The following is an 11,284-nucleotide window of genomic DNA, read 5'->3' on the forward strand; positions in this document are numbered from 1 at the left end:
CTACACGTCATACATAACGCACACCGGTCTTCCTCTCGCTTCGTCTTGGAGCTCCTGCTCTAGATCGCCTTTTGCCTGCTCCCGCAAACGACAGTCGAACACGTCTACCACCTCCGCCTTCTTGCGCAGATGCGCATCCTGCCCTGTTCTCTGGCCTCAATAAGCATGCAATTCATCATCAATCGACATACGTTTTTTGTTTCGGGTGGGTAGCTCCTTTGTATTCGTGTTCTCTCCCATTTGAAATGTGTCGCACCGTTTCATCACCGTGGTCCACCATTGCCGTCGCGCTGCCCGCCCGCCGGCCCGTCAAAGACCATCGCGATCCTTTGTGCACTGCCGCGCCATCGCCAAATACCATTTTTAAGGAAGGATTTTTACGGGAGCTGTAAAAGCAGCGCACCTGTCAATCTTATGGACACCTCGTGAAACCATATTTATGGGGTGTTTTTTAGGGTAACTGTTGGTGATGCTCTTAATAATTTAGTTGCAAAAAAATCCCTAAAAATTCCAAGAGCTCTAACGAAAATGTCGTTTTGTTCTCTGCGCGTGCCGTGAATCTAAACTCGGAATCGCTACTACTCCTCGGCTCACCACTGATGTCACCGACACGCTCCTCTCGCCGCCGCGGCCGCCGCCTGTAGGTTCTAGCGATCCACCGATGGCGAGGCCGGCGGCGAAGGCGCTGCCGCCCAAGCACCTCGTGGCGCTCGCCGTCGTCGCCATCCTCGGACTCTTCCTAGTCGCCGACTACCTCTGGGCCTCCTCCCGCTCCGCTGCCCCCTCCATCTGGCCCTCGAGGGTCGATATCTCCACTCGCCCCACGGCGTCGCCGCCGCCCTCGGCGAATAAGGTGACGCCCCTCAACCTGATTTTTATGATTATTGGGCTGCTGTCTGCCCTCTACTGCCTTCAACTATTCTGTGCTCTGGCATTGTCGGGGTGTGCGATTACTGAGATCTGGCAGGAGATTTTTTTCCTATTGAGGTGTGCGATTATATTGACCTCTGCACTCTCCGATTGGCAGAGTAGAAATTCATTTGCTGCCCTGCCTCTAGGCTTACTGCCTTCAAGTGCTTGACTCGCAACTTCCCCTCGACCTAATGCAGTTCACTCGAGCATCCATCGTTTGCTTGATTGTTTGGTGTGAACTTTTAAAGTTGGTTATGCTTGCTTCCTGTGGCAATGTAGATGTTCGAGTGTCTAATTGCAGAACACTGATTTCTGGTTGGTCATGTTGCTTGGCTGTAGTGGTCATAAATTTTCTTACTGAATATCTTATAGAACTGCTGGTGAAATGGCAATGTACATCCACTGGTAGGCCATTGTTTGTTTTGCAATTTGTTGCAAATTAATTTCTAACTCCTAAGAAATCGATTTGTTAATTGTCATGACCTACGTTGTGACTTGATTGCTATGGTATAATTTGGATTTCAAGTTGATTTGCTTGCTTATTATCATCATTCTGTCTGCTACAATGATTTCATTCAGAACTAATTATGTTATATACTTCTCTTGTACAGCAAACAAAGGGCAATGCATCTACAGGTTCCATGGACATAAGTGCCACTTTTGCGGATTTGCCAGCACCAGAATTGCAGTGGGAGCAGATGGCTGAAGCACCGGTACCACGTTTGGACGGTGCTGCTATACAGATTAAGAATCTCTTATTTGTGTTTGCTGGATATGGCACCATTAACTATGTGAGGAAACTTGCCCGTTCTTTTACTAGTTTACTAGGTTTGCCTATTTTTCTGTACTGTCTAAGATGATACTTGCTTAAGCATAATATATACACATGTTAATGCTTAAGATGGATATTTTACTTAAAAGTTGAATTAACATAAAATGTTGTAGTTGTGGAGGGGGTGGGGGGACTTCACACTATTGCTGTAGTTTTGGTATCTGAATGGTTGCAGCTTTGTCAGTCTGTACTCTGTACACTATAGACTCAACAAATTAAACTGAATAAAATGAATGAGCATTATGCCAAAGTTCAAGCGTGCCCTTACTTACCGAAATTAAGTTCAAGTAGTTGTACTATGTAATGTTGTTGCATGACCTCATTATAAATAGCTATGATAGTCGATACATATTGCTGAGTTCAATTAATTTAATGAAGCCACACTGCAAAATTCTCCAGTTGTTCCTTGTAATGTTGTTTTCTTTATTGCAGAACAGCAGAGGTCTATCATTAGTTATTTCTGTTTGTCAACAAGTTAACTCTTGAGACCTTCTGATGTTTTCCATTTATAGGTGCATTCTCATGTGGATATTTACAATTTCTCGGATAATACATGGGGAGGAAAGTTTGATATGCCAAAGGAAATGGCACATTCACATCTGGGGATGGTTACAGATGGAAGATATATTTACGTAGTAACTGGACAATACGGCCCTCAGTGTAGGGGGCCTACAGCTCGAAATTTTGTGTTGGACACTGAAAGAAAAGAATGGCATGATTTGCCTCCACTGCCAGTTCCTAGGTACGAGTCTTGTTTCATTTTTCACACTTAATATTAGACATCACATTATGCATTTATTTGTATTTGTACTTGCATGGTCCTATTCTTCCATTGATCTAAATACTAGTATTTTGGAGTCTGAAGATTTGACAAGTTCTTTCACTTTTTTCCCTGTAAATATCTTGTTCAGGTATGCTCCAGCCACACAACTTTGGAGAGGGAGGCTTCATGTGATGGGTGGTAGTAAGGAGGACAGACATGAACCTGGAGTTGAACATTGGAGCCTCGCAGTTAAGGATGGGAAAGCATTGGAGCAGGAATGGAGGAGCGAGATACCAATCCCTCGTGGTGGTCCACATAGGTCTGTTACTTCCTCTTCATGTGACATCTGTTGTTGTTCTTTGAAAATGGAAGTTGTTAGATTCCTATATCGTCTTGACTTCTCGACGTTTCACTTTCTGGTGTCTTTAAACTCTTCTTGTGCTCCTGGCAATACATTTTCTGTTAATCAACTATTTTGAAGAATAAGTTCTGGGCAAGAAATTTGGTTGCACAGTATACAAAATTGAGGGTGGTTTATGTAACACATAACATGTTTCTTAGTTCATGACCTACTATTTTGCATCAGGGCATGTGTTGTTGCTAATGATAAGCTCCTTGTTATTGGTGGTCAAGAAGGAGATTTTATGGCCAAACCTGGATCACCTATATTTAAATGTGTTAGAAGAAGTGAGGTATGTTGATACTTTGATTAATCAGTATACATGCTGAATTGCTACACATGATGGAGAAAGTTGTTCATTTTAGATGTCAACTCAGATCAGTTTATTGCATTAGTTGCGTATCTCAGCCATGTTTTTTGCATGACTGCATCTATTAAATGGACGTTGAATACCTAGCATGCTTCACCTAGTGGCAACTAGTGTGGACTGCAGTTTCGATACAGAGGACAGGTCTGTTTTTCTACGAGTGATTGTAAATAGTTAATGCCCTACAGTCAATTGTAGATCGGCACTTAGTGAAAAATCTATCATATCGTATGGTACCATAATAGGATGTATTACAGAATAATGATGATTTTTTAGCTCGCGTGTTTATCAACATAGATACTTGATATTCAAGAAAAATATAGATACTTGTGTGAAATGTTTCATCTTCTAATCACAATAGTTTTCTTACTTAAAGTTCTACATTCCTTCTCTTGATCTGTGCCTATGCAGATGGTGTACAGTGATGTATACATGCTTGATGATGAAATGAAGTGGAAGGAACTTCCACCCATGCCGAAGCCAGATTCACATATAGAGTTTGCCTGGACGAATGTCAACAATTCTATAATTATTGCTGGGGGAACTACAGAAAAGCACCCAATTAATAAAAGAATGACCTTGGTTGGTGAAGTATTTCGGTTCAATTTGGAGACACTGGTACATATCGTTCCATATACCTTTTTTGTTTTGTTAAAAAAGCAGTTCATGAAAGCAGGGGAAGTTGGGAAAATGTTGTGCTAGGTATTAGCTATCAACATCCTGTTGTTTGCAATGTGGTGTTTTCTCTGTTTCTTGTTTTTTTTAAGTTCTGCTCTTAATACACAGAGAACTGAAATACTGTTATTCTACACATCCAAATTTCTGTTCTAGAATAATATGATGCTAACAGAACTGTGAAAGAGAATCTTAAAAAAAGAGGATCCGTAAATCTTGAATTGCGTGGGTTGTTATCGTGATGCGACTGAAATTTCATCTGCATACAGGAATGGAGTGTGATCGGGCGGTTACCTTTCCGGATCAAGACCACGTTGGTAGGATACTGGGATGGCTGGCTGTATTTCACTTCCGGGCAACGGGACAAGGGCCCAAGCAACCCATCTCCTAAAAAGGTTGTCGGGTGCATGTGGAGAACTAAGTTGCACCTGTGATTTTTCTAAAGGAGAACTGATTTTAGCAGAGCATTCTTTCAGTATTCTTTTCGGTACATAACCGTTCGATTCCCCCCCGTTGGTGGGCGAGTTAGTTTATTGTCATACGAATTGGTTGGCTTTGTTGTGCACTTTCATATCATGCCACTTACTCTGTTGTATGCTTATATTTTGCGGTTATACTTACATCACAGAATAGCTCACTTTACACAATTTTGTACAATATCCTATGCTGATGTTCTAATCTTGTACTCCTAGCTGCAACAGATACTTCTACTCTTGTGTTTCTTGATGTTCCTCTATTCTTGGAGTACATAGCAATTCGTGGGAGAAAAGTATATTGTACGAAATACTGCTAGCCACATCAGGTATTGAAAGCATTCTCGCCGTTGCTTGTTCACTCTTACATCTGAGAGGTGTTCAGATAAGAGGCATCCGGCAGGTAGTTTTCATATGCACTCCGCATTAGTTAACCAGAAACACCTCTCATCCAAACACCTTCTAAGACCAAGACTTATTATTCTCTCAAGCCTCTGCAGTAGTAGCTTCTAAACTGGATGTGAATCCAGTTCGTATCCTCTGAGGCATCAACGTCATCTTGACCTATTCCTACAGTTTTTTTTTTTGCGAGATCAACAGTACTAGTTTATTCCAAAAGGTTAGGGCTACAATCCAAGGGCAAGAGTTCTTCAATACATGGACTTGAGCTATTTCAACTCACACAGTTACACCTCTCACATGCCTTCTGTGAAATGGCAAGTGTTGTTCTCTGGCGGTTGCTGCTTTTCGCCCGTGTAATTGGACTTGTATAAAGTGGCTGGATGGTTCCTTGTGATTACGATGATCAAAACATTTTTGTTTTCTTTTTCCTTCGAAAGCTGGGAGCTACCGAGAAGTACGTACAGTACTAACTTGCACCTCTTGTTTTATGCCGTAGATTGCTCACGACATGTCGCTGCCGATGACCACAGAACCGATTCCTGATCTGTACAGGATCATATCCAGGGGACAGCTAGTGCCGCTCGTGTAGCACTTTCCAGTTTTTCTGCAATTCTTTCCTCGTTGACGTTTCTAAAGCATTTCAAGATTTTGCTAAAAAAAGAGAGAAAATATCAGCATTTCGGGCTTTCGGCGTCCAGCTTTTAAGTGATGGCAGTTAGACGGAGTACAACACTTGAGGTATGGCATGAGGCACACATCCATTTTTTGGATGAAGGGTGGTTTTATTTGCTCAAAATGAAGAATCAATAAGATACCAAACACAACAAGCACACACCGAACCTCTGCAACACAACTAACATGAGCACATGCACACAAATCTATGCATAGGTGAGGAAAAAAAACTGAAAACAACTTGATCCGCGATCGGCACCACACAGACGGCGAGATTCTTCAACAACAACGTCTTCGGAAAGGCAGTGAAGCCCAAGCGTTGCCGTCATCAATCCAACCACTCGAGGTCAGAATTTATGTTTTCACCATGAAGAACCAATCCAAACAATGCTTTAACAAGATAGCCACATAAAAACATCGCCATTGTCAGGCATTGGCGTAGATGACTAGGGATATAGCCCTAGGCCTAGTATCAAGATCCCTTGTAATTCCTTCCTACAAAGTACTGGAAATTCCAAGAATTTATGGTTCAAGCTAGCTCAGTCCTAAGCGTAACTTGCTACCAGCTTCACAGGTATATCCAACATGGGAGACCTGGGCTTTCACCTAGGAACTCGAGACCGGATGCTTGCGTAGCACCACCATCGACCTCACTTATGTGTTGTTGCCATCACTTTTCCGTGATCCCGGCAGGTACATGCAACGTGGGCCGTCATCACCACAACCATCCCTCTGCGTCAAGCCGCCATCCATAGAGGCCACCCACTGAATCTGAAGAGATAAACCCTCACGAATACCTTCTGGTGGCCATTGCAATCCGCAATGAGTCTGTCACCAGATGTCAGAGTGGTCGCCCAGGACCAACGCCGAAGGTAGAGCGACTATTACCCCAATGAAGAGAGCCCTACCCAGAACCGCCGACCTAGAGGCTGACATCGCCGGAGGCGGAGCACGAAAGGCGAATCAACATTGCCCACTCGAAGTGCAGTCGTCACTACCACAAGATTGACACCGCGGAACTCTACCGCCGCGACCTAGCCGCACTTGGGCTAGCAGTCTCCGGAGCATCAGATCTGGGTAGAGGATGGCAAGCCATCCGCTGAAGCTGGCGCCTCTTCCCTGCTACATGCTGGCCACATCTCAACAACTCCAAAGTCGTCTAATTTATAACTTAAAAACAACATTAGCTGCTAATGCTACCTAGTTGAACATGAGTATATATAGTTAATAGTACCCCATAGGGCCTATTTGATTAGTAGGATTCTCAAAACTCAGGAATAGAAAAAACACAAGATTAGGGTGTCATATCCTCTTGATTCCTACTATGAAATTAGAAAATTACAAAAATCTGGATTAAAGAGTGTTTGATAGCATAGGAAACAAATAAATTCTACCAAAAGGTTTGAGTTATTCCTCTAAAATAAAGTGCAAATGAATCCTAAGAAAGGAAATCCTATACCGTGAGTCAAACAATGAGTTGATTGCGAACCAACCTATGGTTGAGATGTTTAGGTGGACAATGATATCCCTCAAGATAATATGTCGACTCAGTCTCTCGGAGGTGCTCATAGGGGTAGGGTGTGCGTGTGTGCGTTCAAAGGGGTGAGTATATGCGCATGTATATGAGCGCTTGTGTCTGTACTGATACTAAAAAATGAGTTGATTAAAAAGACCATTATTTTTGTATGAACATTAAATTGAAAAATATACAGTACGAAACTATTTCTCATAACAAATATACTGGTATTTTATATCCAAATATAAAAGAATTTAAATATATATATATATATATTAAATTACTTGTGAAATATAGAGAAGTTTGGTGCATGCTTCATAGTTCGTCATGTATTTTGAAAGAAAAGTATATTTTTCGTCCCTCAATTCTTGGCGGAGTCTAGATTTGGTCCCTCAACTCCAAAACCGGACAACTTGCACCCTTAACTTCTAAAACCGGACAAGATTCATCCCTAGTAACGGTTTTGACCGGTTTTGGTGCTGTCCCACCCCGGTTTTGACCGTTCCGACTCATATTTGGATACCTTTTCCAAGTCCACGTGATGTTTTCAAATTCGGTTATTTTTTCAAATACGTGAACCTTTTTAAAAATTTTGTACTTTTTTTAAATCTGCGTACTTTTTACAAGTTCATGTACTTTTTCAAATATGCGTATTTTTTTAAAGTTCATTTAGTTTTTTAAGTTCATTTAATTTTTCAAAATTGATGTACACTTTCAAATTTGAGTACATTTTATTGAAAGAGTTCATGAATTTGAAAATTTTATGCGAACTTGAAAAAAGTACGCGGATATGGACTTCTTTTACGCAAAAATATGTGGATTTCAGAAATTGTTTCATCTTGAAACAAGTATGTGAATTTCAAACAAAGTTCATGGATTATAAATGGAACACGGATTTGAAAAAAAATGCGGACTTTGAAAAGCATGTGGATTTGCAATAAGTATGCGAATTTCAAAAAAAAGTTCATGGCTTTGAAAAATACTTGGATTTGATAAAATTACACAAACTTGGGAAAAATACGGGGATTTGGAAAAGGTACGTAAATGTTAAAAAATCACGGATTTGAAAAAAGTATGTGAATTTTAGAATAGTTTGCTGATTTGAAAAAAGTATGTTTATTTTTGAAAAAAATATGTGACCTTGAAAAAACTATGCGGAGTTGAAAAGTGTATGTGGATTTCAAAAATTTCACGGATATAAAAAAATTACAGGAATATGAGTGAGCACGGGTCAAAACCAGGGTGAGTCAACACCAAAACCGGTCAAAACCGAGTCCGGGGATGAACCTTGTCCGGTTTCGGTAGTTAGAGGTGCAAGTTGTCCGGTTTTGAAGTTGAGGGACCAAATCTAGACTTCATCAAGAGTTGAGGGACAAAAGGTATACTTTTCTCATTTTGAAATAAAGTTAGTAGTATAAGCAAACGATTAACTGCATGTAAACACTATAGTCCGCACATAGCATTGTCTTGCAAAAACATCCTACTTCGTCCCATAATGCAAGACTTGACGTCTTAAGCATCTATAGCTGAACTGTACAAATTTGATCCCTCGAAATGTCCGCGGACGCATCCAGTCACTAACCGAGCGTGTTCATTTTATGAAGGAAATATGCCCTAGAGGCAATAATAAAGTTGTTATTTATATTTCCTTATATCATGATAAATGTTTATTATTCATGCTAGAATTGTATTAACTGGAAACTTAGTACATGCATGAATACATAGACAAACAGAGTGTCACTAGTTTGCCTCTATTTGACTAGCTCGTTGAATCAATGATGGTTATGTTTCCTAACCATAGACATGAGTTGTCATTTGATAAACGGGATCACATCATTAGAGCCTTGACCCATCCGTTAGCTTAGCACGATGATCGTTTAGTTTGTTGCTATTGCTTTCTCTATAACTTATACATGTTCCTATGACTATGAGATCATGCAACTCCCGAATACCGGAGGAACACTTTGTGTGCTACCAAACGTCAAAACGTAACTGGGTGATTATAAAGGTGCTCTATAGGTGTCTCCGATGGTGCTTGTTGAGTTGGTATAGATCGAGATTAAGATTTTTCACTTCGATTGTCGGAAAGGTATCTCTGGGCCCTCTTGGTAATGTACATCACTATAAGCCTTGCAAGCAATGTAGCTAATGAGTTAGTTACGGGATGTACCATTACGGAACGAATAAAGAGACTTGCCGGTAACGAGATTGAACTAGGTATTGAGATACCCACGATCAAATCTCGGGCAAGTAACATACCGATGGCAAAGGGAACAACATATATCGTTATGCGGTTTGACCGATAAAGATCTTCGTAGAATATGTAGGAACCAATATGAGCATCTAGGTTCCGCTATTGGTTATTGACCGGAGACGTGTCTCGGTCATGTCTACATAGTTCTCGAACCCGTAGGGTCCGCACGCTTAACGTTCGGTGTCGATCGTATTATGAGTTTATGTGTTTTGATGCACCGAAGGTAGTTCGGAGTCCCGTATATGATCACGGACATGACAAGGAGTCTTGTAATGGTTGAGACATAAAGATCGATATATTGGACGACTATATTTGAACATCGGAATAGTTTCGAGTGAGATCGGGCATTTACTGATGAACCGGGAGGTTACCGGAACCCCCGGGAGGTATATGGGCCTTATTGGGCCATAGTGGGAGAGAGAAGAAGTGAGCAAAGGAGGGGGAGCCCCCCCCCCAAGCCCAATTCGAATTGGGAGGGGGGCCGGCCCCCCTTCCTTCCTCCTTCCTCCCCCTTCCTTCTCTCCTAATCCAACTAGGGGAAGGGGGAGTACTACTCCCGGTGGGAGTAGGACTCCCCATGGGGCGCGCCTAGGAGGCCGGCCCCATCCCCCTCCTCCACTCCTTTATATACGGGGGAGGGGGACACCCCATAGACACACAAGTTGATCATTGATCTTTTAGCCGTGTGCGGTGCCCCCTCCACCATAATCCACTTCGGTCATATCGTAGCGGTGCTTAGGCGAAGCCCTGTTCCGGTAGCATCATCATCACCGTCATCACGCCGTCGTGCTGACGAAGATCTTCCCTGACACTCTACTGGATCATGAGTTCGTGCGACGTCACTAAGCCGAACATGTGCAGATCGCGGAGGTGTCATACCTTCGGTGCTAGGATCGGTCGATCGTGAAGACGTACGACTACATCAACCGCGTTGTCATAACGCTTCCGCTTACGGTCTACGAGGGTACGTAGACAACACTCTTCCCTCTCGTTGCTATGCATCACCATGATATTGCGTGTGCGTAAGATTTTTTTTGAAATTACTACGTTTCCCAACAGTGGCATCTGAGCCAGGTTTATGCGTAGATGTTATATGCACGAGTAGAACATAAGGAGTTGTGGGCGTGGGTATATACATATTGCTTGCCGTCACTAGTTGATTCTTGATTCAGCGGTATTGTTGGATGAAGCGGCCCAGATCAACATTACACTTACGCTTATGCGAGACTGGTTCTACCGACGTGCTTCGCATGTAGGTGGCTGGTGGGTGTCAGTTTCTCCAACTTTAGTTGAATCGGATTCAATGAACATGGTTCTTTCTAAAGATCAAAAAGCAATCACTATACCGTGTTGTGGTTTTTGATGCGTAGGTAAGAATGGTTCTTGCTCAGCCCGTAGCAGCCTGGTAAAACTTGCAACAACAAAGTAGAGGACGTCTAACTTGTTTTTGCAGGGCATGTTGTGATGTTATATGGTCAAGACATGATGCTAAATTTTATTGTATGAGATGATCATGTTTTGTAACACAGTTATCGACAACTGGTAGGAGCCATATGGTTGTCGCTTTATTGTATGAAATGCAATCGTCATGTAATTGCTTTACTTTATCACTAAGCGGTAGCGATAGTCGTAGAAGCAATAGTTGGCGAGACCACAACGATGCTTCGATGGAGATCAAGATGTCAAGACGGTGACGATGGTGATCATGATGGTGCCTTGGAGATGGATATCAAAGGAACAAGATGATGATGACCATATCATATCACTTATATTGATAGCATATGCATATATGGCCTCGGAACACTGAGACCGAAAGGTTGAACGTGAATCGTATAGTAGATATGATCAACATAGTGATGTTCACCATTGAAAAATACTCCATCTCACGCGATGATCAGACATGGTTTAGTTGATATGGATCACGTGATCATTTAGATGACTAGAGAGATGTCTATCTAAGTGGGAGTTCTTAAGTAATATGATTAATTGAACTTTAATTTATCATGAACTTAGTGTCT

General features: G+C 41.9%; 1 protein-coding gene across 1 annotated transcript; it reads left to right on the plus strand.

The window, feature by feature from the left end:
- Positions 1–497: 497 nt before the first annotated feature.
- Positions 498–4,657, plus strand: LOC125538790 (kelch repeat-containing protein At3g27220). Its single transcript, XM_048702077.2, has 7 exons — positions 498–853; positions 1,524–1,703; positions 2,257–2,486; positions 2,656–2,826; positions 3,094–3,199; positions 3,686–3,892; positions 4,219–4,657. Exons 1-7 carry the CDS (start codon positions 662–664, stop codon positions 4,381–4,383), a joined length of 1,251 nt encoding a protein of 416 aa, XP_048558034.1. The 5' UTR covers positions 498–661; the 3' UTR covers positions 4,384–4,657.
- Positions 4,658–11,284: the final 6,627 nt, after the last annotated feature.

The sequence above is a fragment of the Triticum urartu genome, chromosome 2A (assembly GCF_056163025.1).
Source record: "Triticum urartu cultivar PI428250 chromosome 2A, HENAU_Tu73, whole genome shotgun sequence".
NCBI classification, from domain to species: Eukaryota; Viridiplantae; Streptophyta; class Magnoliopsida; order Poales; family Poaceae; genus Triticum; species Triticum urartu.

Coding starts and splice junctions, on each gene's coding strand:
- LOC125538790 (XM_048702077.2), top strand. CDS start 662: ATGGCGAGGCCGGCGGCGAAGGCGCTGCCGCCCAAGCACCTCGTGGCG. Junction 854..1,523: donor CGCCGCCCTCGGCGAATAAG/GTGACGCCCCTC, acceptor TCTCTTGTACAG/CAAACAAAGGGCAATGCATC. Junction 2,487..2,655: donor CCTCCACTGCCAGTTCCTAG/GTACGAGTCTTG, acceptor TATCTTGTTCAG/GTATGCTCCAGCCACACAAC.